At 44.4% G+C, this 27,284-nt stretch overlaps 1 protein-coding gene across 1 annotated transcript in view; it reads left to right on the top strand.

The window, feature by feature from the left end:
- Nucleotides 1-4,377: 4,377 nt before the first annotated feature.
- Nucleotides 4,378-27,284, top strand: part of CHST11 (carbohydrate sulfotransferase 11) — a gene marked incomplete at both ends in the record, with an annotated part of 175,929 nt that continues 153,022 nt past the window's right edge. Inside the window, one exon of the mRNA XM_082004658.1 lies at nucleotides 4,378-4,495. Coding sequence (XP_081860784.1) covers nucleotides 4,378-4,495 — 118 coding nt within the window. The remainder of the gene's footprint in view (nucleotides 4,496-27,284) is intronic.

The raw sequence follows: 27,284 nt of genomic DNA, 5'->3' as shown, positions 1-27,284 counted from the left end.
TAAAGCATTTTAAAATCTGAAAAAAAAGGTAGCCCATGTATTACTGGAAGTTGACTACCTGGAACCAAGAGTTAGATACTGAAAGAACGTGGGCTTTCCTTGGGATTCAGTGCTTCAGGTTGCACAGCATATGAAGGCATTAAGGCATTACCTAAGGCGTCACTGCAGAAAATGCAAGGTGCAGAACGAGGTATTTCAGAAACGCAGCAGATTCTTCAGCTTTGGGACCATATTAGGTGTGGGGGTTTTCTTATTTGGAGGGAAGGGGAAGTAGGCAAGACATCTGCTTTGCTCTGGAAAGGATTTTCTTTCAATTTTCTATGGTGGTAGCTATGGTGGAGGTGGGTGGCCTCTTATTCATGCGTACAGTGAACTGCTAATTGGGAAATCTGTGTACGTTAAATGAGCTTTGTCCTACTTCCACTGAAGTCAGTAGGGAGGTTCTTGGTGACTTTTTAAAAAGGGATCAGAATCTGTATCTTAAAAGACTGTTACTTACATTAATACAACAACATTGCTAAACACATGTTGACTTGCGTGCAATCCTAGGTTGTACTACAGAGCCCTACAAGGTAGTGGGGTGTCTGACCATCAACGTGGGTCTTTTTTTGTTTGACTTCCTAACTTCAGACAGCGCAGTTTGGGGCAGCTGGTCAAACGAAAGGTCCACTGACTGGCTGGAATGATTAAAGCAATGTGCTTTTTCCTTGGGTGACAAAAACCAAGACCTGGTCTCTTTACGGTATGGATGTTTTAGGCAGAGGAAGTTAAAAACCATCCCCCAGAGAATATAACCAGCAGACATATCCAGAAGATTTTCTGATCCACCTAACTAGACTGCTTTCACCCTATGGTGGCAGGAGTCATGATGGGACTGGAGCCACAACGGTCTAAGGCTATACAGAGAGAGAGTCTGAAACGTGCAGTTTTTGTTTCAGATGTGAAGGTGCCTTACATGCCGAAAAGCTTGTGCATATTCCTTCAATAACACTAGTTGCCCCCCCTCGAAGGCACTCTCTAAAAATTTCACTTTCTGTTTTTAAGAGGGTGAAGCTAATCAGTCTAAAACAAAGTAACTGTTTCTGAGATTCTTTTGTTACAGATGAAAAGTTGCAGACACCTACATGTCTCTCACCCCTATTTTCTAATGTTTTTCTGTTTCACATTTCAATAGACTCTTCAATATTAGCCCACTGTCCATTTTTTGATAAATTGCACCCTGTGTTTACTACACACTGTATTTCTGTCTGTGCTGTTTTTCAACTGCAGTTTTGTTATTTTTAGAACTTTATCAATAAATAGTCATGTGGGTGGTTTTGTTTGTTTGGTTTTTCATAAAGCTTTTTTGTTACACAAAATAATCTACAAAATACTGTCTGGACTTCTTTTGATGTCACTGGCATCTGGTTCTTAATCTCTTAAGTCTTTCTTTCCAGAAACCTCTTGGATAACTAGACTATTTTTATTCAGAGATACTGAAGGCTGGTTATTATCATGGGAATGGCAGGTGATCACACCTACAGTGCTATCCAGACTCCCCACTGCTCTGCAGCTGCTGAAGTTTCCACTCAGAGTTATGCTTTAGAAGAAGTGCCTGAGCTGTTCGTGTGCCTATTCTATAACTCAGCACCCATCTGGAACGACAACTGCGTTTCCTTGTGTTCCCTCGATTATGCTCTTTTCTGTAGGAAAACCAAAGCACAGCTGTCTCAGTCTCTAAAAAATAGGCTGCTGCATTTCATTGTCCTGACTCACCGGCCATTAGAAAGGTTGTTATAGGCTGAAATTTGCCGAGATGCGGCAAGCGTGCGGGTGGATGTTATGTCTGTAATCACCAATGTCCGTAATAAAGGTGTTGCTTTATAATGTTCCTTTAATAGGAAATGGCAACACGGCTGGTGATTTTTCTTCCTGCTGCTCTAAAACGATCCATCGTTCTATCGAAGGGTGATGCTCAGAAAATAAGAGTAACTATTGTTAAGCCCCACGGAGCATCCGACCACCTTCTCTAGCAGCATAAAGCGTTTCTCTTCTTCTGTTACTTGACCGAGTATTGAGTTCTAGGCTTTTGTCCTTATCCCTCGGTGTCTTACCCACATTCCTGGCTACAGTCCAGTTCTTTCTGTTAAAATACTGCAGTTGCTTTTGTGCCGCAGCATATGTCTTGACGGATGGACACTGAAATCCCAGGCTGTGCTTCTGCTTGACTTTTGTTGACTGACTTAAAGATTTGCCACTTGGATGTGTTATGTATTAGTACTTCTCTTTAGTGTTTTTGATAGAACGCTTTTGTGTTACATTTGAGGTTTGGATTTAAAAGAGGAAAATCAATTTAAAGTTTCCTTTACGTCAGGAAGACTAGAAAATGGTCACTGCATATCAAAACTGCTAAAAAAACCTGGAAAAAATCTACAGAAAGTAAGCAAAATTAATATCGTGTAAAACCTTAATGAACAATGGAAATTGTTTCTAATAAAAGGAACTCTAGGCCAAGCCTAAATAATCTACTCTGTTACAAATGTCTACCTAATTATTGGTTTATCCTTGAGGTAAAATCCTTTTAATTGGCTTTCAGAAAGTCTGAATGGAAAACCCCGATGATGTTACATGTTTCTGTCACAATTAGCCAGGAAACAATACTCACACCTTTTGGTTTTGTTGGTTGGGTTTGTGGTGGTGTGTGGTTTGTGGGGCTTTTTTTTTTTTATGCTTAAAATCTGTTTTACCCTACTTGCCTCCTAGCTTTGGGCTCAGTCTGTTCAGGGTTATTTTCATTTTAAAGACCCCCTCCTCCCAACCACATCGGAAGAACAGAAAGAAATGTGAGGGAGAAAAATCCTTTTACACATGAAGATGGTATGAGCATCAGCAAAACTATTTTCACTTCAGCAAAAAGAAAAGCAATAGCAAATCAGTATTTGGGTGCATCAGGGGAACAAATAGAGCAGTTAACACAGTGGAAGGATAAATGGTATATTGCTGAGAAGCTGATGTCACTCAGCAATGTACTTTTCAACACCCATCTAGTTCTGTGCAAGTGGATAGACGCACTTTGGGAGCTATCCTGTGTGGTAAACGTTAGAAACCTATTTCAGGACTGAGCTGATCTGCAGTTGCTGGTGTCCCCCCAGCTCACCAGAAGCCCCCAGCCCGGATGCACGCGTGGACAAGGCAGATGCCTTTTGTTCTGTTGCACTAAGCTCTTCTGCATTCCTCCCACGTACGGTCTCGTATCTCGTTGCCTGTTGTTGCTCTCCCGACTACCGCGAGGTAGACTTCGGTGGAGGAACCGTGGGGGAAGAACCTTTTGTTTTCCACAAACAAATGAGCAATCAGTTCGTTAATTCAGAAAACTTAAAGTCTCGCACTTAGAAACAAAAACCCCTTTCATTTCTGGCATGCCAGGTGGCACTGTTTTCGTTAGGGATGATTCAGGGCTACTGGAAGTCAGTGTTTACACTGATTATAAATATTAACTGCTACCGGTCGGGACAGCGCAACACCGAAAAAGAAACGATGACAAAGCCTGGGTATAAAATTATGCCTTATATAATACTAAAGCGAGAGAAGACCAGGAAGAAGGCATTTAGGATTAAGAGCGTGACAGGCACCACATCCCGCCGCCCCCCCCCAAAAAAAAGGAAAGTCTGAGAAGATAAGTTCTCTCCGCAAATGGGGCGCAGAGAAAAGGCCCCTTGGCGCGGGGCGACGGCGGGCCGGGGGGCGGCCCAGCGTGCGGTGGCGGCCCGCTCCTCGCCGGCGGGCTGCCGGACCCAAGGCACCCTGAGGAGGGCGAGAGTGACCAAGAGGTGGTCAAGTTCGCACGCAAAGGGGCCTCAACGCCTGCAGACCCCGGCCGCCGCCTGCGAGGTCGACCGGCGCCGGGAGGGGCCCGAGAGAGCCTCCGCAGCCGTCGCCTCCCTCAGCGCCGGCGACGCCCGTTGGCCGTTGGGGCTCCCGCACGCGCCCGGCACGCCCCTGCCCCTCCCCTGCCCTCCCCTCCCCTCCCCTTCCCCCCCCCACTGAGCGCGCCCGGCGGCGACGGCCCCTCGAGGCAGCCCGGCGCGTCTCCGCCCGCCACCGCCGCCGGGCGGGACCATCTCTACCCTTGGCGAAGGGGGGGGGCGCGCTCCGCCCCGGCTCCCCGCCTGGCCCGCCTCCCCCCCGCGCCGCGCAGAGCGCCCCTCCGCCTGGCGCGCGGCGTGGTCACGCCCAGCGCAGGCATTAGCGCCCCCCGGTGCGGGGTGAGGGCGCCCGGGCATCCTCCGGTGCGGCGGCGGCTGCTCCCCGGCACCTCGGAGCGCCGCGGGCGCGGAGCGGCTCTCAGTGCCAGCCGTGCGCGCCCCGCCGCCCCTCACAGCGCCGCCGGACAACGCCATGAAGCCGGCGGTGCTGGAAGTAATGAGGATGAACCGGGTGTGCAGGATGGTCCTGGTCACTTCCGTGGGCTCCTTCATCCTCGTCATCTTCTATTTCCAAAGTATGTTGCACCCAGGTAGGGCACCGGCACCGCAACGGCATCGGCCCCCGGCACCGCGGAGGGTAGCGCACGGCTCCGCGCCGGCCCCGCTCCCCGCCGGCGCAGGTGGGGGGTGCCCCGCGAGCCCCTGCCCACCCCGGGAGCCCCCGCCGACCCCGGCTTTCGGCTCCCGGCGCCGCCGCGGCAGGCGCGGGGCTCGGCGGCGGCGGGCGCAGCACCCTGCAGCCCGGCCGGCAGCCCCGTCCCGGCCACCGCCCGGGGCAGCCGCGGGAAGGTCGCCTCATCGTCCTCCCCGCGCATGAAACTTCCCGCGGGAGGGAGGAAAGTTGGTTTATTTTAAAATTCTATTATTTTTTGCCTTTATATCGTGCGTTTGGGGGGAAGAGGGACGGGGAACGGCACCGGCCGGCGAGCCTGCCGCGGCGGAGTGCGGCGCCGGGAGCTGCCCGGTCCCCGCGGGTCCCTCCCCGCCGAGAGGGGCGACCCTCGCTCCCTCCTGGGGCTGCGAGCCCTCGGCTTCGCTGCTTTTCGGCTTTTTGGGGGCATCGGGGACACCGTGGCCGGCCAGGAGTACCCGCGGCCGCCGGCGGGCAACTTCTCGCCCCTTCGCCAACTTGGCTGGAGCGGCGGAGGCGGCGGCCCGGCCCGGCAACTCCTCCCGGTGTTTGGGCGGATGAGGAGCTCCTGGTGATGCTCCCGGCTGGGCACGGGCATCTCCACAGACCCAAACTGCGGGGTGGCCTACAGGGGCGTAATAAGCCCCGGTCCAAACTCCTGGGTACCTAGTGGAGGCTTTAATTTTCCCTTTTACAAGCGGGGTGTAGGGGCTAGGGACAGAGCCGCACCGGGGGTCGCGGATACCGGCTCCCGTGGAAGTCAGTCGTAGGTTGACTGCTGATTCGCAGGAAGGTGGGATTGGGCCGTGGAAACTTCACGCGCGTGGATTGCAGTGAGACTGCTGTGTGCAGCTTGGCTGCCAATTTTACCCAGCACGGCAAAAAAAAAAAAAAATTTTTTTTTTGATCTCTCCGCCTGTCTCACTTTTCCCCCCTCTTTTCTGAGAAATGAGGTGGAAATTGGACTTGCAGCGTCTTTTTGGAGGGATCTGACAGCTGAGCAGAGGAGCGAGCCTTGTAAGAGGGAGAGATACCCCTTAGCAGACCGACAGCTGTGGCTGGCAGAGTGGCCACGCTTCTTGGCAGGCGAGTCTTCGCAGCCGTACCTGTAAATCTCTCCTACCAGCTCTCGAGTGTCGTGGCTACAGGCATAGCTGTAGCAAACAAGGGCATCACAGCTTGGTAGGAAGAAAAAGGACATACTCAGTTTGGCTTTTTCCTTCCCTTCTTGTGGCTACCTACCAAACCATAGTTGAGGAAAACTGATTTTTTTTTTTTTTCCCCCTTTGAAGTTTTTTGGAGTCAAAAGGTTGAAGCTTTAGTGCGCCGATAGGATTAGGAATTGGTAGGTCTGCTGTTCTGTGGTGAAGCCAAGTCCCGTTTGTCGTTTTTCTAATCAAGCTGTCTGCTCCTCCGAAGTTGGTATAATTTGCGTGATGAATGTGTTCTCGTATGGTGCCCATCTGTGTTAATACCTGCCAACTCCTTGGAAAAATTAGCATATTTTTTTCTCTCCTGCTGTGTCTGCTCCATGCTTACTGGTTTTACAAAGAAAGCTCAGCCCTTAGCAGACCTGGGGAAGGCTTTATTTTCGGGGCTTCAAGGCACCATGCAGAATTGTTGGTTGTAACACAGCTTTACCAATTTAATAGAAGTATGATATTTTCATTAATTGCATTCCACAGGTAATATAGTTTGCACACACATTCTGCAAATTTGTCCAAGAGTTATTATTTCCCCTTGTTTCAGATGAATTATACTGCTGGGACACAAACTCAGCGTGCAGTAGGTGAGAGATTAAATTAAATATTCTTCTGTGAATTTTTGAATGTCGAAGAATCGCCATTCAAGAATTCTCAATATGCTATGTAGCTAGCTGCTGGAGTTTACGGCTTTATATTCGTACTATTGTAAAACTATAAATAGCTTGAGATTTTAGTACAATTCAAAGGATTTACCATAAACTCTGAGGAGACAATGTGGATGCTGTGAAATCACTGGGAGGATAATCTGCACCCATTTTCTGTTTGACACATATTTAGGTTGTTGGCGTGAGTGGAGTAGATCTGGAAATAAATGTGGTCACAACCTGTCCATCTTTATTGTACCTTTTTGATCATAACATATTCTGCTTTTTTTGTGGGCTGTGTCTGTAGTGGAAGTTGCTAGAAATCTGTCAAACTCATCCAGACCCATATAGAGTGTGGCCATTGAGTTTGTGTGCAGTTCATAAAGCTCAAACAGGTATTTTCGCCAGGTATCTGTTATGTGATTGTATGTATTACTATATGCATACAATATTACCATATTACCTGGTGGTGCAGGCGATAGATTAACGTGGAGTTCTAGAAGGGGCAGGGGAGAGGGAGGTAGTAGATGTGCCAATGTGATATACATCAGGTAGCAGATCATTTTGAGGCATTATATCTTTATTTTGAGGTATGTCAGTAGCCCTTCTTGATGTATGTTTAAACTCACCGGAGCTGAACCTTGGGCAGAGTGCAGGCCAGGTGGGATGGGACTGCAGGCATTAAAAGTTTTCAAAATCTTGGCTCATGCCCTTTTTGTTGTGGAGGGTGTTTTAAATTTTAGCTGATCTCTGCTGGAGTATGTGTCTTAGGACAGCTACTGGAGGGAGCTGTCTCATATACCCTGGCTTGCTGCCTGTCGCTGTTGTTGGTAGCTTAACTGTGCCAAGATAGGCACTTTGCAATCAGAATTAGCTGAAAAATTCCCACCCAAGCCTTTTGGATGGAAAATAAGGTTAAGTTCTTTGTAAGAAGTGTCAGCTCCGTATTAAAAATCTGGCAATTTCTTCACACTCACCCCCCCTCACCCTGCCAGGTTCTCTGGGTGAATTTCAGGAGACTTGTTCTCTGCCTACAGAGCTTTCCAGACAATTTTAGATGTGACACAGAAGGGGAAAGATGCTAGAAGGCTATCAGGTGAGTTCACCCCCTTGGGGACAAAGCAACTCTTCATCTGTTAGAAGGGCATTTTCCATTTTTGGAGGTCTGAGTGTGGATCTCTTGCTAGAAACATTGAAAAAAAAAAAAGAAGGCACGTTTCTACTGGCAGGCATTTTCTTTGGGATAAATAATAGGAAAATGACACAGTTAACAGAAGCCCCTAACAACAAAAGCCTGAAGTGGGGAAGGTGAGCTTAGCCTTATCTTTGAGAAAGAATCACTAGGTTGGAAAGGACCTTCAAGATCATCAAGTCCAACCGTTAATCCAGCGCCACCATGTCCCCTAAACCATGTCTTGAAGTGCCACATCCACACTTTTTTTGAACACTTCCAGAGACGGCGACTCCACCACCTCCCTGGGCAGCCTGTTCCAATGTCTGACCACCCTCTCAGTGAAGAAAGTTTTCTAATACCCAACCTAAACCTCCCCTGGTGCAACTTGAGGCCATTTCCTCTTGTCCTATCGCTGGTTACTTGGGAGAAGAGACCAGCGCCCTCGTCGCCACAACCCCCTTTCAGGTAGTTGTAGAGAGCGATAAGGTCTCCCCTCAGTCTCCTCTTCTCCAGACTGAACCACCGTAGTTCCCTCAGCCGCTCCTCATAAGACTTGTGCTCCAGACCCCTCACCAGCTTCGTTGCCCTTCTCTGGACACGCTCCAGCACCTCAGCATCCTTCTTGTAGTGAGGGGCCCAAAACTGAACACAGTATTCAAGGTGCGGCCTCACCAGTGCCGAGTGCAGGGGCACAAATGTGATGTTGTGTCCCTTGTGCTGTATCTCATATACTGGCATCTTGGAAGGAGATCAGGTCCTTTTTACTTCTTTGCTCAGAATATTTCCCCCCTTCGCTCTCCTGCCATGTGCTACCTGCATAACTGAGTGCAGCCTGATTATTGTTCCGTGCTCCTGGATCTTCTGTCTGCGTACCGTGGGTCAGTCTTGGAGTTTTAGATGACAGCCCATCATAGTTGTATCTGCTGCCTTTCCTGTGAAATTGGTTCGCTCACTAGTCCTTAGCCTGCCTACGCTTTGACAGATGTGTTTGCTTTCTTCTGTAGATGTCCCAGCTGCAGTGAGTGGGGGGACTGTGTGTCAGTAAGTGCGGGCAGGAGCTGCTTGGCTAGGCTGTGGTCAGACTGGCGATGTGCTGGCATCCTTCAAGATGAAAAATTCCACATATAAAGATAATTTTAATTATTCAATCTTTCTTACCCGAGAGGTTTATGAAACTAACTTATTCTAAACTTGGTTTCCCTGCCCTCACTGCAGACCAGAATGTTTTTGCTCCATTTTTCATTTACTGTTGTATATTTCTACTTTTCTATGGATACTAACAAAGGTTAGATCCTCAGGCTTGCCTCCTGTCCATGATCTCAGTTACGCATGCAGCACTGTATGACTGATAGCTGCTTGTTCCTTACAGAAGGCTGATGTCTACCTTTGCTCAAATGTCAGAGGAACTCGAATCACATGATTTTTTTTTCCCTTATGGCTGAAGACAAGCTCACCATTGGTTTTGATGGAAGATTCTGTTTGAAAATCAATGCAGCAGACTCCCATCTTGCAACTGATCCTTGCTTTCTCCCCTGCCTATAAAGGGGAATGAGATCTGCAAAGCAGTGGGTGTGTGGCATTCCTTTGATGGACTCTGTATACTGGTTTTAAATTATTCTGTTTGGGGTACTGAGAAGTGGAGTTCTTTTGACGGCCACAAGAATCTATCCCTCATTTAATTGCATGCAATGAAATGCATCCCCCAGTCGCAGGCAGAAACCCTGCCGTGCGCCTGCGAGGGGGCTGTGCTGTATCCCTTTGTGGGTGTCCTGATAAGCTGTTCACCAATTTCCATGAGACTGCATCATCAGTGTGAGCAAATTTACTCTGGTCCCTCTTCCCAAAGGTACTGGTAGTCTGGAACCGTTTTAGGTTGGGAGTTAAACTGCTCTCCCTATCTTTTCAATATCTTCCTGGTTAGTGAATATTAAGCTTATTAGAAGAGCAACTTTTTCTATCACAGTACATACGAGTGTAGCTTTTTGCAACAACTGCTTGCTGACCTTATGAAATAAAAATCTGTTTCTGAATTTATTCAAGCAAAAATTACTTGGCCCTGTCAGCAGTAATGTCTTAACTAAATTTTAATTTATTAGAATATTTATTACTCCACAGTTAGCATTTCTACAATGTAGGTTTTTATAAGCTTTTAACTTTTTTTTTGTTATTGTGAATCAATATTGGGAAACTGTGTGCTGATTTTCATAGCATTGACACTGTATTCACAGGCATAAGTGTCATGACTTGGCTAAATCTAACTTTTTCAGAGATAAAGTCAATGTGAATGGAAACTTTATTTTTCCTTTAGAAATAAATGTATAGAGCAGAAATGCCCAGTGCTTTTTATGAACAAATTTATACAGTTGATCAGCTGCAACTAGTATGTCAGTTTTACCTCTGTATAGGGTGGGCATATTTCTGAATTCTTAGATCATTTACATTACTTCTTAGAAGTGACAGGTAGCTTGCCTTGTATGGTACCATGTAACTAACTCTAAAAGTGGTTCAGAGATTTGGAAGAAATTAGTTCCGTATTCTTTTCCCAAAGCCAGCACTACTGTATTTTGTTTGCCTCTGTTGCCAGACATACTGTATCAAATCCTGCCTGACAAAGCTGCTGCAGTTGTCCTTGTTTGAATGTCATTCCAGCACAGTTTTTTTTTTCCTTTTCAAGCCTTTTGGGTTGATGCATATGTATTACGTATCAACTCTAAGGTGATCCTGGGGGAGTTAAGGACAGGGTTGGGGGACGCAAGAGTTTGAATCTGATGTTTTTTTTCTCTTGCAGATTGTTTGTGGTGTTCAAGGCAAATGTTTGAGTTCTGTGTGTGGCTTGCCTGAGTGTTCATGTATATAAAATCAACCGTGGATGTGCGGGTGAAGGGACCAGCTCAAATCAATGAAAAGAGCAGGAGTTTTCCCCTTCGCATTAAGGAAGTAAAACTTAAGTTTAGGAGATTTTGTATTTGTGTAGACCTGACGTGTCTGAAGACGAAGAGATGTCTGTGGTGAGTCATTTAGATTGAGCAGCCACGTACTATTACAAGGATAATGTTTCAAAGCACGTTTGTGTTTTGTTGGATGTTCTTGTTGCCTGTGGAGCCCATTCATGTAGGATCTTTGGGGACAAGGTAGATGTTTGTACTTACAGTCACAATTCAAACTGTAGAGTTTGGTTAATTCCTACTTATTTGTGTTTCAGTATCAAAGTTATAGATAGCACCCTTTTATTGTGGGCAGAATGCTTGTGACAAAGTGGTGTTTCTGGCACAAGTCTCATGCTCTAGCTAGAAGATGAGACCACCAGAGACTACAGCGAACCAATGGGAGAATTCAGTTCCTAATTATCTCTGGCTTATGCCTCCAGACAGAGGGATTTTCTTGGATTCCAATTTTGTGAATGTAATCAGTGGAGGATACAGAGTGTTCCCCTTTCATGTAATTGTTTGGCACCTGAAGCTAAGGTTTCCTGAATAAATCAAAATTCTATTGCATATACACTTGGACTCCATGTTGCTTCTCTTGCATAATGTTGTTATCCCCCATTTTTCATTTAATGCCAGATTGATAAATGTGGCTTGTTGGCTTGCCCTCTCCACATACTCCTTAGTAAGGAGTTAGTTGTTGGTGAAATTGTCTGGAGTAGATCCATTCCCTCCTGTCGAACTGAAGTCATAGGTTTTCAAATAAATGGCCTGTGTTAGATTTCAGCTCCCTCCCCACTGTCCTCTTGGATTGTCACACCAGCTGTAGCATCACTAGGAAGCACCTAATGAAAGGCAGCCAGTGCACAAATAACGTGCATTTATGTGTAAGGAGTAAGTGCGCGGAGGGTGGTGACCATCCCATGGCAGTGTACATCCTCTGCTCTGGCCCTTCTGCGACGCCCTGTTTGGTCCCTGGGGGCTGGTTGGGGACCCTCTTGCAGAGGACGTGAAAATTGCAGGTGTGTCTGTGGGAGCTGGCTTGTTTTGCCTGTTCCACTCTATGAATTTAGAGGGTTGGAAAGGTTTGTGCTGGCAAGTGCCGGAGAGTCAGAGTGGATGACAGGACATTCATTTCTGTGATGTGCTAACAGGACTTCGACTAAACAGCACAAGCATTTGTTAATATGCAGCAAGCAAACTTTGTGTCCGTGTGAGTCATTGAGGCTTCCTTGTGTTAATTTCCCTGCCTTATGCATTTCATATTTAAATATCCAGTTTGTTTTTATTTTAGACTAATATGCTCTTTTTGGTTGCTTTTAACACCTTGCCCAATGTTGACAATGAAAGTAAATGAGAGCTTTGCTTTTGGCATTATTGATTTTACACATTAGAAGTGAGGTCCTAAATGAGGCATTAACATTTAGCTTGTAAGCCTCAGAAGGGGATGTTATTTAAAAGAAATAAAATTAAATGGCTGCTACTGGAAACTTTGGAGTAAAAAGTTGTTAGATCCTACTGACTGACATCGAGGCTAGATTTGGAAACTTAGTATTTCATTTTTTTTCCTCCTGACAAATTTGAATCTCTGGATTAAAAAAGCTGAGTATGAGCACTTATAAAATGCTGACTTTTAGGGCTGTGCACACAAATGTATGTGGATGCGCACCTGCACCCACCCATCTTCTCTCTCCCTACTAAATCTGTAGCTGGCTGCCCAGGTAATCCAAATACATTGATTTCAGAAGCGCAAACCCTTTTCTCTTAACAAGGCTTCTGTAAGGTATATGAAGTTCTCTGTTATTAAAAGAAATCCCAGACGTGCCAAGGGGTCCACATAGGTGCCTTTGTTACTTTACTAATTGAAACGTATAGTCAGTGTGGTTTCTCATTTCTCTTATTTCTTCTGAACTTGTACATGTTTGGAAACATCCAGTTTGAGAGAAGTAATGACTTTATGAATTCTTTCTAGGCTGAGGAAGAGCAGGAATTTTTATGGGGGTATATCAGCTTAAACAGTAAGAGTGCCTCTTTAAGGTAGCTTTCATCTTGTTTGTGCTGTGCTGTAGATACCGAAGGATGACTTTGCATCCGTTGCTATCAATTACTGCTGCAATGGCTTCACACTCCTATGAAAAACCTTAAAAGAAGGTGCTGGGGGAAATGGAAAATACAAACAATGCAATCGAGCAGAATTTCTCACAGCACTGTGATTCCAGGGGTTTGGGAGATGGTAACTCTGTCCAACAAATGGCATGAAGATAGGTAGACCACACCATGGGAGAGCAGGTGTGAAATGCTCACATCCTCTAGATGTTGTCTGCTCTTCATTTTGCAATGAGAAGTAGCCTGGACTTCAAGGATGAGTTAGTGATCTGTGTGTGGTTTTGCAGGATCTGTCCCCCCTTTCTCTCCCTTATCTAGTAGGTGAAAGAGGATACTGGCCTCCTCAGCTGTGCTTCATCTGAAAGGAACTGCTGCTGCTGCTTTGAATGTTGTCTCAGGCTAAAAGATACCATCCTTAGTAACCTTAACAGCAAAAGATTGTGTCGTCTTATGTCACTTGTCTGAGTGGTGGGAGACGATGGTTTTTAATTGCAGAGTCCACACACAATAATCCACAAGAAATAAAAGGCTTTTTTTGGGTTTCAGTCCACTTCTGAAACAACATTGTAAAAAGCAGAGAAATGTGTGTTTTATTTCCTAGTTTGTTTTATTTTAAAAGCCAACACTTTCTAGTCATTTTTAATTCTGACAATTCAAGATACGTTTTGTAAGTGGTAAAAAGGTGGGTTTCGGGACCCTCAGAGTAATACCTTCTGAATTCACCGAACAAATGACATTGTAGCTAGTCATTTTCAAGCTTTTTGCTGATAAATGATTATAGAAGGAGGTCAGAAGTTTAAACTGGATAACTTGTAGGGATTTTTGTATTAGGGAAGGTAGACATATAATTAATAAGGTGGCTATAATTGGATCCCATGGATGATCTCTGCTGCAATACCTTGTCTTAAAACAAAGAGCTTTAGATAGTTAAAATCCTTTTAAAGACTATTTGCATTATTGTGCTTTAAAGTTGATTGGTATGCAAGCAGAACAAAAATGTCTGTATTATCTGAAGTGACCTGAGATGGCATAGCACATTCTGCACCCACACTGGTGGGTACCAGTAGTCGAGTATGTCCTTTTAAGTGATATGCATTTTTACAGCCCGTGTTGGAAGTGAGAGCAGAGAATTTATAGTAACTGAGGGGGAGGGAATTAACACTTGTTAAACACTTGGTGATTAATAAAATGTGTCAGTTGGGGTCATAAATATAAAACTGGTAAAGCCTGTCTTGATTATGTATTTTGGTCTTGATTAACTTATAAAATATATTTGAGTTTCCAGGTGGGAATAAGTGCTTTATCTTTGGATGTAAGTGTGTGTATATATGCACATAATTATGAAGTTGATGTAACTGCTAATCAAGTGACACAAATGCACCAGAGAATCAGGGTGGCTATTGACACACGTACTCTGCCTCCCAAGCATCGTTGTGTCCTACTCTCTTGGTTTAGTAATTGTTGTAGGATCAGTCAGCTGGACATTGTGCAAAGTTCCGGCCACCGTTGCACTGGCAGTCCTGTGGACCATGCCAGCTGATCTCTGCCTCTCCGCTTCCCTTCTCTTCCTGAACCAGACTTGGTGGTCCTTTGTGGCAAGTTGAGGGAAGCTTAAATAGGATGAACATGGCTGCCTGCTAGGCTGTTGGGTTTGGGGTTTTGTTTTGGACAAGCCATAAATTTTACGACTTTTTGTGAAAGGAGTACATTGAGTGGTTTGAATTTGCTGGTGGATTGATTGCGCAAGGTCTGCATGATTGACTGGAGGAGTCAATGATCATTTTTCAGTTGATTTTAGTGATTGCTGGGTCACGTCTATTGTGCCGGAGCAGAGGCTTTTTGGATTGCTTAAAGGGCACATATCCCCCGTGGTGGTAGAAATATAGGATTGCAGGCTAGGGTGGAACTCTGAACTGTTTCTCCCCTGTAAATCTGGGTCAGCTCCATTGACTTGGTTATATCAATTCTGGATCAAAGTTACTGTAACAAAAACCAGAATTTGTCCCTCTCTGCTTTCCTACAGAGCAATATACAATAGAATAACATTTGCTTTTCTGCTTTCTTATTTATCCTTCACAGAATACTTCTGCATTCAAGTGTATGGTAGCTTTTTCCCCATAGAGATACATGCTTGAAGTATTGAAGGGGATGCTGTCTATTTTCATTATTTTCAGTGGAAATGACATTGACAGATAAGCTATATGTAACCATTAACATGCAGGCCATCAATATGATCGAAGTCTTGCGGTCCTGCTGTGGAGCTTCTCTATCCCATGCAGAAGAGGCTATTAATAGTTCTGATGTGACAGCAAAAGTGTAATTGCATTAAAGAAAAAACTGGGAAAAAGTTGGGGCTTCTGTTAACTAGTTTGAGATAAAACTCTTCTGAGATACTAAGTGAGCTGAAATGGATAATATAAGACAGACATGATTTAATTAAAATTGTCTTCATATTTGGCTATCTTGATCCAGCTTGTTCCACCCCCCACCCCCATCAGTGTTTCTGGTGAGTTTTTCCCATTCTGTTGCCTGTTTCCTGAATGCTTTTCTTGAAATCTTCCAGAGTAGAGAAAGGAGAATTTTTGCAGAGCATGCCAGCACAGTTTTCAAACCAAAAATATACACGGGGCTATTGTGTCCAAATGGTTAGTAATGCACAAAGCCTATACATCAGTATAATGTCAGTGACTTACGGCCTCATCTATCTCAAGAATGTTGTAACCAGCGTGGTAACACATTACTGTGAGAATCTTTGTGCAACTAGAAATGCATCTCATTCCCTCCAGTGTGGTTGGGCACTGAGGGAAACAGGCCATAATTCTTTCATGTCCAGACTAGCCTGGGTTGTTTCCCATTACCAATCTTTACACAGACTATTTCACCCTTTCTTTCTTTGTACTCATTAGACTTTTTGCTTGTTTTTACATTCATTGTGATGTAACCAAGAGAAATTTATTTCATGCTCCCTTTCTAGCTGTAAGGGGATCTCTTGTCATCAGATTGTACCTCAGCTGCTCTTACCTTGCCAGAATGTTTTATGCCTGGTATACTGGTCCAGTATTGTGGGAGCCTGGAAATACTACTCAATGGCAAGCAATGGGTGTTGTATATTGGTTAATGGTAACTCTGTACTTTCCTCTATCTGCTGCAGTTGAAAGCTTTCACTGGTGACAAGTTAGGAAAACTTTGAGAGTTTGGGCCCAGGTCTACTTCTGTGGTTAGTAATACTCTGCTTTAATCAGCAGGCTTAAAAATGTTTGACAAAGTAGGTTTGTGCTTTTTTCACTCTACAGCTAGGGGAACTGAGGCATGGACAGGAAGGGTATGTGTGCAGGGATTTGGCTGATGGTTTCCCACCGGGTTAGTGGCACATTCAGGAATAAAACTTGAGGGTAGGATGGTTTTGTGGAGCCTGATGCTTGCATGTTCTAAGGTCTGCAATCCCCTATTGGGTTGGAATAGACCATAGTGCAAACTAGATGTCAGACACAACCAAAGTCCCAGCACTTAGCCCAAGGGACACCACTGTAGCCCCATCCAGGTGTGCTCTAGGCTTGTGAGGATGACTGTTGTGGACAGTCTTGTGTGTCCTTTGTAGTGCTTCTGCCAGGAAGATCTTCCTGTTGCATATACATGGGGCATTGAGAGGTCCTTTTGAGCTCCCCTGTACAAGGTGTTGCCTCCATGAGACCATGAGTTCTGCCCCAGGGCATCTGTGTCCTAATGCTAAGCTACAGACATGCTCTGTTTGATTGTACTACAGAGCAGAGACGTAAACAGTTTTTGCTTCTAATTTTTCACTGAGTTTTGCCTTTATGTTTAGGTTTCTAAAGTGTGAATCTTCCCTCTGTATGCCCTGACAAGCACTGAATGGCCTTTCTTTTCTGGATCAGAAGTTGAAGGCATACTTGAAGGAAAAACATCAAAGGCCCTCACTAGCTCTTGGGAAGTACTTCTAGTTAGTGGCTTCTAATAATTCAGCACTGTGTGCCCACCTGGAAGTCAGGTTGCATAAACAGAGCTTGGAAGTAAGTAGCAAAACACTCACCTTTTCAAGTGGAGTACAGCGAAGTCTGCTGTGTAGGAAACATCTGATATCTTTTGTGCTTCCATCGCTTGATAGGTGTAGTCACTGAGTGGGAACATAGTGTTGCCTAATGGAAGAGGGCCACTGCAGCTCAGGAAACTGGGTTTCTTTTGCCAATTCTTTCCTGCCCTGTGCAGACAGCATTTCAGCTGCTTTATTCTTCATCTACCTTCTCCCTTGCACTATCTAAGCAACAGGTAGCCTTTTCTTCTTCTGGAAAGCTGATCTTCTACATAGAGTTCAACACCATTCAACACCTAAAGGTGGTTGTCTAGGTGGAAGTGTCATGGCAATGCCATTATACAAATGTCTGTTGAGATTTCACATTGTGGTTTGCATGTAGACAAACTGAGATGGAAGCCATGCCTGTGCTTAGAAATCTCTCTTCTGGAATAGCAAGCTGCTCTTACTCTGCGTAGATTTGTGTTTGGACAGCTTTTGCCAGTGGAAGTTTTACTGGATTGGTGATCAATATAAGTGACAGAAGGCCTGTCTCTTTCCTTTTTGTTTTCTTTTGTCTTTGTGTCCAGGTCTACTAGATTTTGCCAGCGAATCTAAGTTTATTGGGGAAAAAAAAAAAACCAAAACTGAGAGAAGAGCACGTACAGTAAACCCATACCCTTTCTATGGTCTGCCTATGTCAGCAAACCTCTTCAGTGTTGATCAAGGCTGATGTGCATGATCCATCCTGGGTTTTTATTTACACACCCATGCTTAACGTATCTGTAAAATAAAATATTGCCTACATGTGAAATATATTGTCCCTGCACTTCGCTCATTCTTCTTTTATTGCAGTTTTAAGGCCAAAGTTCCTATAACTTATCAAAAAGTTAACAACAGTGACCTGTGCAAGGGTCTGCAGCTGCTGACTAATGCTCTCCCAGATCCTTCCCTTTTAGACCTCCATGTTCTCTGTGGTGGCTGTGGGACATAGCTGGTGTTTGTTCCTTGAAACAGCAGTCTCTGGTATAGCATTTCATTAATGTGTTTGCTACTGCTCAGAATGGCCTCACATTTAAATCTAGTGTCTTTTTCAGTTCCTGTGGAGGTCTGGGGCTTCAGAAGTAATGCTTTATGCAATGTTGTTCAAGGTGGGGAAACTGATAGTACTTAACATGTTTGAGAGGGTATTTTGTACCTCAGTCTTGGAAATGTAAACAAAAAAACTTCCCATCTATCTTGCTGAACATGTGTGACTGTTTCCTACAAGTGCACAGGACTAACAGCTGTAGTCTGTGAGCTGCAGTGAGGCGTTTTGAAGAGACTGACCTTTTGGTAGCACTGCAAAGCATCTAGGAATACTTTTCTTCTTACCTTTTCCTTCCCCTGCTGATCTGTAAGTCTGTCCCACCTCACAGTCAAACAAGCATAACAATAAACCTGTCTGCATCTGTGATATTCTAGGGTTTGTTTGCTTCTTGCTCATCTGTCAAAGATTAATTTTGCATTGAATTATGAAAAATGTTGCTCTGTCACAAGTTGCGGCTGGTATTAGATTACTAGCACACTACCTCTGTGTTTGAATGTTCAGGAGAGGGGCTACTTTAAAATTTCAGTTACAGCCTAAAAATACATGTGGAGCCTTTTTTTCACATTTAAATTCCTTGCTGGAAATAGCAGGGTTGTGTCATGTTTGTCATCTTTTCTAGCTGTAGGCAGTTTTAAGCACTACATAGTTATGTGGCAAACTGGAAACAGGTACACTCTTTGTCCTCAAGTGAAGGCATGTAGGAACAGCACTATAGCAGAATCAAATACCATGCATGTGGAAATTAAAGGAGTTGATTTTTGAGCAGACAACCAGTGTTTACATGTTTAATTTATGTAGTAGTCCTTTCAGTTCCCATCTGTTCCTGTGCTCTTTGGCAAGCGGGTTTGCCATTTTTTAACAAGGGAATAAGTCTCTGATCATATTTTACTTGCTGCTTTCTTCAACTATGTTATAAGATGATCCTTGGGGAGAGGAGGTTGACCCCAGGAAGGAGGGAAGCTTTGTCTTCCTGGACTGCCATTAATCTGTCAGTGCAGTACAAGGTTGAGAGGTCAGAATTGCAAGTTAAGCACTTACGACCCAAATGTATCTCACTTTCTCGTATGTGAGCGAGGCAGCTGCAAAGGGGTTGTGCTGTAAATGAACATGATCTGAGCGCCCCATATTTGTGTTTCTGCATCCATGGCTGAGGTATGGCTGGGACTTCTTGTGAAGGACTTTCATCCAGAACAGAGGGTGCAAAGATCAGAGTTCATATTTAAGTGGACCATAGCAATTAGCTGGCAGGAAGGAGGGGTCAGTTCCTGCTTTGCTTTTATCCCTGTCCTTGCTCTTCTGCAGCACCAGGGCAGTCTACCTTCCTGGGTCTGCTGAAGCAGAGTCGTGTGGCAGGCACACCACAGACCACATCTGGAGGGCAGGAGTCTGATGTGCCTGACATGCAGTGGCAGCACCGACACATGTAACAGAGCTGCTCTGAACCTGTCCAGTTCAACATAAGTAGGGGGTAGCCCCAGCACAATAAAAAGGCAAGTTATTGCTGAAAACAGTTGCTGGATACCAAAACTGGTGATTCTGACAGATTTGTTCAAACTCAAGCGTGAGCCTGTTCGACACCAATTACTACTTCACTTCTGCATTTCTTTGAAATGGGCTTATGTGCAGATACAGGCTTCATGGGAGCTCTAAGGTATGGATGGAGAGAACACCTGCACTTTCATTACAGCTGAAGTAAGGATGTGTACGTCCCTGTCTGCGGCATGGGGAGCCAAGTGTAGATTGTCCACGGCTTCTCACTTGTGTTCTTCACTGCCTATCTTGCATCGCCTTATGCCAGCACCGTGAGCTTGTGCTGGTTAAGTTGGTCAGCTGGCCTCCTTCCTAGGATAGGCAGATGTCCTGCTTTGTAGGGTGTTAGACTGAACTGCCACTATGTGCATTGTGGACTCATGGCATCGTGTTCTTGGACAGTGCTGCTAACAGTGACTTTTGTGGGTGATCCGCTTTGTTGCGAGGCTAGGTTGGAGTAGAATGGCCAAATGAGTAAAATTAACTACCTTCCCAGCATATGGCCGTAACTATGTAGGAAGCGGTTGGAGGAGCCGGGAGTTGTAACTGTCACCAGGACCATCTCTTCCTTTCCAACTTGCACATCCCTGTTCTGCTGACATTGCCCAAAGACACAGTCATTCAGTAGTAAGCCTGGAGCTTAGCAGGTTGAAGAGACTGCAGGTAAATTGCCTTATACTGGTGTGTGTAATTAAACTAGAGGCATAAATTATTAATAAGAGTGTCTGGTGTTTCCCACCTCTCTTACTGTTTGGGATACAGAAGATTTTTACTTCCTGGTCAGAGAGCCAATGTGTTCCTTGCAAACTTTTCATGAGTTATTTTTACTGCAACTTTGCTTCTGTTTATCCCTTTTTTGTTTTCCTTTTAATGTGAGGGTATATAGGTGTCAGGGAGCAGCAGGAGCCGGGCTCCCCGCAAGGGGGGGATGACATAGGAGTCGAGGATGAGCCCAGGGTGGGGAGTGGCCTCAAGTTGTGCCAGGAGAGGTTTAGACTCGATATTAGGAAAAATTTCTTTACTGAGAGAGTGGTCAAGCATTGGAACAGGCTGCCCAGGGAGGTGGTGGAGTTGCCATCACTGGAAGTATTTAAAAAAATGTGTGGATGTGGCACTTCAGGACAGGGTTTAGTGGGCATGGTGGTGTTGGGTTGATGGTTGGACTTGATCTTAAAGGTCCTTTCCAACCTTAATGATTCTGTGATTCTGTGAGTGCCTTCAATGATGGGGTGCAGCCCCATGGCATGCAGACAGGGTGGTGACAGGCTCTGGCCATGGTCCCAAGTAGGGTGAGGTAACAAGCTGAGACTATATCCACCCAGAAAACAGGGCCTGACCATAAAGAAGGTACGACGTCTGTCCAAGAAGACCAGCCAGTTAGTTTGGATATCAGGAGAAAAGGCTGGACATAGGGCTACCCATGACATGTTTTAGGTTGGGACTGGGTGCCCAGATCTGAGCTTAAAGAGACACAGGGGGTATGGATGGGGGTTCCTAGGGAGGTTGGTCAGGTCAACTAAGGAATGTTGGTGCCCGCAGGGCCCTGGCAGTAGGGTTGCTAGCTCATTTTCAAGATCTTACTTACCAACTTCTGAAAAAAACTTTTGTGACGAGCATCACAGATTGCCTTGCACTGCAGAGGAGCCCAGAGACAAGTGGTAGGCATTGAGAAGAATTTGCTGTGCCAGTTGTTCCACCACCATGATCATAAGAGTTTCATGTTTTATGTTACAGTTAATCTTTGCTTTTAGACTTCCTCAGTTTTGGATACTAAATGTGAAGATGCTTTGGGGTGGCGGAGGAAAGGCATCTCAAACCACAACATGGAAATAAGTAGCAGTTATAGCCAGGAACACCCCATGCCTGCTGAGCAGCTGCTACTTCAGACCCAGTGAAGTTAGTTATCCTTCAGATGACCAGAACAACATCTGGCGTAATCCTGGGATTTGCAGTATTGTTACAATATTTAAGCCCACAGTTTGGGAAGAGATGGGCATAAGAAGATAAAAAGTTGGTGGGATATGAATGTGTAGGTCATCTGATCTTGTTCTCTTGAGGGGGAAGAGTCCCTACTCTTGAGGGGAATCTATTTCATCATGAATATTTATTCAAAGGGAAACCAGTTACTTACTGGTAAATGGATACACATAGCCTGGCACATATTCGTAGAGGGACAGGACTGACTTTGCCAGGGACTGCGCACTTGGAGCGTTAGCTGGTGACATGCAAGTACGTTGAAGGTCATGGCTTTTGTTGCTTCCTCTTCTTCTGCCATGAACCTGCTGCCCTCTTTGTCTGATTTGCTGGCTCTGGTGCTGGCATGCGAACTACACCAGCATGCTAGTTCATGCTGGGCTGTTCTTTATGATTAATGTTGGTACTCCTTGAGCTGGAACTGGTGGTGAAGCAGGCAAAACCTCATGAAAGCACATGCCTAATTGGATTTTTAGATCATGCTTTAAAAATGTTGGATTTTCAAATACTCTTATTAGTGGGCATTAGTACTGAGGAGAAGATACCCGTGTCGCTAGGTATCTTTTTGAATCAGAATTTAAGTTTAATTGGAAAGAGATTACTGAACTTAATGCTATTAAAAGAAGTGCTTTTACAAAATAAAGAACACCACTGGAACCTGTGGATGCAGGTAGGAAGTGAGCTGACCCACTACTTGCAGCTTGACGTTAAGGCAAGAGAAACATTTTTGCAAGTATGGAAAAAGGAAGCTGATGCCCACTGGACTTCCTTACTCTTGGCTGTGCAGAAGATTTGTTTGGAGGGAAGGGATTGTAATTCCAAGGGAGTGAGCAGAAGAAATGTACGTGGGTTTGGCCAAGAAGTGTCAACCTAAATAGCAACAGATTCCACTGTTTGCATAGGAATAATAAATGGGGAAGCAAAATTGTATTACTAATTTAAATTTTTATCCTTTTGCCATGTATCCTACTTAATTTGCAAATGAATATTATTTTGCAGTGTTGCCTGTCAGTCAGGTGCTTTTCACTCTGCCAGTCATCACCTTAGGGTTGGGTTATCACTACTAACAAATGCTTCAAATTAAATTGGGAGGTAACAGATACAAGTGAGAGCAGTTTATCTCCAGTAGTAAGGACAAGTTCCCCTAATTCTCAATTATGTGTCACTCAATTCCATTATGACAGGAATTTATTAACCTTGTCTTATGAGGAATTTAATATGCCACTTTCTACTGCTAAAGATTGCATTTTTATGATGCATTATTGATTAATGTTAGTGTTTGTGTTTTACCACTGCTTATTCTTGGCTGTAATTTCTGCCTTGTGCTTGACTACTTCTCCCTTTCCCTTTTCCTTTTACTGAAATATGTTATTCAGGGGCAATATCTTAAGGAAGACATTTCCACCTGTGCACAGGACTGGCAAGTGTAAGTAATTACATGACACGATGGCCAGAAAGAAGCCATAGGAGAGTTTCTTAGGACTTCTCTAGCAAGACTGACTGACAAGTGAGATTTGTTTAATATTTTTGTTTTGATCTTTACAGCATCGCTGTAGAACAGCAATAGCATAGGTGGTCATGCTGCTTGGCTTTGCCAGTGACTATAACAATGCTAGAAGCAAGCTTCAGGCTACTGGGGTTGCCAGTTCTCTTGTCTTGAAGGCAGACAAGAAGAGAAAACAGATACATCACTGATGTGAAAAAGAAATGCTTCTTGTTTTACGTTTGTATAGTACCAAAAAATTCTCCTGACTTATGTTACTCTTGAAAGAGACAGATTTTATGGCATCAAAGAGCTTAGTCTTGAGCTTGGAGTTCTACTGAAGCCAAACCCTAACTGGACTTTAAATGGAAAGTTTGTCAAGTGATCCAGCTGTAAAAAGTTAGATCTCAGGAAACAGAATTTAAATTTATGTCAATTTATACAGTGTTAACTTCTGCAGAGGAGATCCTAATGCAAGACTGGCAATCTGGGTCATGTTTAAAATTGATTCAGCTATTTGTCCTTGATCATTTTAGATCCAATTCCAAAGCTGACTTAGGAGCTGGGATTGAGGATCAAAGCCTAAATGTCACTTCATTTCAAGCTTGAGGGTCAGACTGAAGGATCTTGTTTTAAAGTGGTTTGGTTTTTGCATACTGTAACTTCAAGTGCAAAATACACCACTGTACTGAAAAGCTCCAGTCTTTGAGGCTTAAAAGACTCACTGAAGATGAAGGTGAAGCTGTTTGTGTACTTGTAAGCATTATAAGAAGAGACCTCAGTAAGAATAAAAAAGTGCAAGTGGCATGAAGAACTCTGGTGAAAGAAACATTGCTATGGAGTTAAAAGATGAATGTTTAAAGGCAACAGCTTTGCCTGTGTTTGAAGTTGTAGCATTTGTGAGTAAGGACATGCTGCCCTTTCTCAGGGAGGGAGGCTGGGCAGGATTTGTTAGCCTCGAGAGGACGGCAGCTTTGGTAGGATATAGTCACTTTTAGCTGCTGCTGCATCAATGCATAGAGCTAATGTGCTTATGGCTAATACAGTGAGGAAAAGCCAATGCAGAAAATGTTTTTAGAAACATGCTTACAGGCACGGCTGCAATGGCAAGTTACACCTTTAAATCACCCTTCCAGACACAGCTTTCAAAACTAAGTCACTGGCAGAGCTGAAGGAGAGATGGGAGTTTTCTGTCCTCCTTGGGCATGGGGAAAAACACTCATCACATCTAATCATCTTGCCTTTTCTCACCTGTGTGAGGTACTCCAGGTACTGCAGTGCAGGTGTACAGCATGACAGCCGGGAGGTGAGGCTGAACAGAATGGGACTGTCAGGAAGTCAGAAGTGGAGGCCATGGGGAAACGCTGCAGAAAGAATTGAGGGTAAAAGAGTTTAATGCAGATGTGAGGAGGCAGACTGTTCGTTCGCTTGAACTTGTTCCGCGTCTCTTACATTAGTTAATCTGTATATCACCTACTGTGTGTCACCTGCATACTCTTGGCTTTGCCCTGGTCCTATCTGCTCCCTCTCCACTGCTCTGCTAGCTCTGGCGCTTGCCTGTTTTAAGACGCGGTTCATCAGAAATTTTTTTTTTGGAGGGAGGGGCGGGGGGGAGTGTGGGCGTGCATGCATGCGTGTGTCCCAAGTAGTTTTAGTGAGTTTAATGCCTTGGGCCAGTAGGTCAGTGTGATTTAGTGAGCTGCTGGGGAGGCGCGGGCGCGAAGAGGCGGTTAGGTCAGAGTCCCTGACACCATGCACGGTCCTAGCCAAATGTACCTCTCCGTGAGCTGTTGGTGTGGCCCTACCCTGACTCCATCAGACCTGATGAGTTTCAGCAACAAGCAGATTTACTGTCTGTTTTTAATAAGTTTCTTCCTTCTATTTTCCCTTTCCAGTAAGTCAGCCTTGAGTAGACTGTAACAGATCCAGTTAAAGATCAGTGCAGTGAAGATGCACGTCTGTTTAGAAATTGCGAAGAATGAAACATTTGGCAGTAATGGATGTGTCTCTTTTGGCAGGATCCAAAGAGCTCGGAAAGCGTTTTTTCTTCATTAGTGATCCAAATTTTATCACTGCTCCTGTGTTTTGGAAGCTTTCAGGGAGGATGAGATGATGTAATTGCATAAATCCAAGATTTCCTATTTTTTATGAAGGACAGAAGCTTTGGATGTGGACTTGGTGCTGAAACTGTGCTGGTTCTAGGTCACCTTTACATCTCCCTTGGGCACAGAGTGTGCTGTGAAAGCCAAGAGGATCTGAGTCGGTTGGAGCTGCTTTAGGCTGTGCTGTCAAGCACAGGCTTCCAGGGAATGCTTTGTTATATGGACACAGATGAAATGAAAAGGGTTGTATTTTTACTTTTTTATTCCAAGCTTAGTGTAAGCTCTCTCCACTTCCAGCATGCCCCTAACAACGTATCATTTTTGGTGGTGCTAGGAAAACTTAAGAGGGTTTTGTTTAAAACTGTCCCTGGTGGCTTTGAACTAGCCCCAGAGTCTTAATTAAACATTTTCGGTCAGGCATGACTCCACAGTGAGTCAAATCCTTTGCCTTTGGTGTTTGTTTATTTAATCACTAGACTGTTTCTCTACCTAAAACACTTCAGCATTTCCATTTGACTTCCTTTGTTAGTGTATAATTTTTAATGGAAGCTCTTTTAACTGACCTTTTTCTGTCTTTATTCAACTTTTCCTTCTCAGTGACCTATTCCTTTCTGAATCTTTCCTTTTTCCTATCTCCTGCTGCAAACTAGATTGTTTCCAGAGCATATGTTGCTTTTCTGTTCTTTGTTCTTTTCCCTGAACCCTTACTTGTATTCCCTTCATTCTCTCTGGCCTTGCTTTACAGGAAGGCAGCTATTGCTCAGCTGCCCACCAGTGGTTTTATCACAGGAATAGGTGTGCATAAAACTTCTTTAAGGAGTGCAAAGTTGTGCTGTCAGAGGCAGCTTTGGAGTCTCTGTAAACTATTTCCAAACTCAGTTAGTAGTTTTATCTGAATGCATAAAAATACCTGAACAACATACATAGAGCAGGTTTTGGAAACATCTTTCTCCCTTCTCACCAGGTGATTTGTAAGCTCTGTGCTTTCTGACAACCCACAGACTAGTTTGCTTGCTTAAGGAAATTGAAACTGAGAGTTCCTGTCTGGTTTTACCCAACTGAGATGAGGAATTAGTGTTCCTCAGGTAGCTCCCAGTGAGGTAGAGGAATTAAACTTGTGAATCCCCATTTTTCAGAAGGGAGCCCATGGCACTGAGCTGTGGGGTTACTTGGGATGGGTGTCCTCTCCATCTTGCAAAGCTGTCCTACTTGGCCAAGAGGGTCAGTCAAAGTGACTTTATATCCTGGTGGTTACACCATTTCCCTCCAGCACCTTTAGTCACTGTCTCCGATGAACAGTTTAATAGTTTCTTGCTTTCATATCTGCTTTGTGTTAGAAAAATTCAGCGACATGAGAGGAAAAAACTTACCAGAATTCCCCCCCCCCAATCTTTTAAACTCTATTTAAGAAGAAATCAGAAGAAAATTTTCTCATGGTTTTGCAACTGAACTATAACAATCTTTTTTTTTTTTTTAGGATCACTGTCAGCTGGCTGACCTACAGCTTCTGAAATTGTCAGTTCTCCATAGAAAAGTTCAAAGTGCTTGCTAGCTCAGTTCTGGGCTCTGCCTTTGACTTCCCTGTTTACTGTCATTAGCCTGGCTTGATTACACTTTTCAGACTCCATGATTGAGATACAAAGGTTGGAATGTGGCCTGTCATTTGAGAAACCAGAGAATTTCATATGTAAAACATTTACAAAATGCTAATGAGTTCTTAGACCTCTAACCAAAAGGTGGTCATGTATATTGTTTACTTGATACGAAATCCACCCTTCTGGGGTGACAACCAGTCCTCCTCCCCAGGCACCCCTGTTTACTCATCTAGCTACATGAATCCTAAAGATCACCCACTGAGTCATCCTGGTCCATGCTGAGTGCTTCTTGACCCACTCGCTTATCTGCATCCTTTGCTGCTTATATGTTGTGCTGCTGGGTATAGCTGTGGTTATATTGGGATCTCTCTACAGTGGGAAAACTGTGAGGAGAGTGGGACCTAATCTGAACCCAACCTCTGGAGAAAGCATGCAAACTTGAGTTTAGGACTCCTCTGTAAGCCAGCTAGTTAAGTGCGAGATGCCTCCTTGCATGTTTTGTTGCAGACAGGAGAGAGGTTGGTCTGAATCATGAGAGCAGCATTTGTTTTGGTGTCTGGACCCCATCAGCACTGTCTTGACAGCAGGCTTGGGAGGCTGTAAGATTAGTAGTTTAACATGCTGAATACTTCCAGGATTACTGGTTTAGGGCTTCGTGCTGGAAATATTTGCCTGTACTGGTACCTTTTGCGCTTACTTGCAGTGGTGTATTTTTTGTTTATTTTGTTGGTAGGAAACCTGAAACCTCTTCTGAGTTGACGTAAAATAGATGACCATGAATGATGTTGAGATGAAGAATTAGAATGTAATCCATGTTAATTTTATTAGTGAATT

Source organism: Phaethon aethereus (assembly GCF_964289735.1).
Source record: "Phaethon aethereus genome assembly, chromosome: 1".
Lineage (NCBI taxonomy): Eukaryota > Metazoa > Chordata > Aves > Phaethontiformes > Phaethontidae > Phaethon > Phaethon aethereus.
Note: the sequence above shows the minus strand (reverse complement) of the source record. Positions and strands in the feature narration are given on the sequence as shown.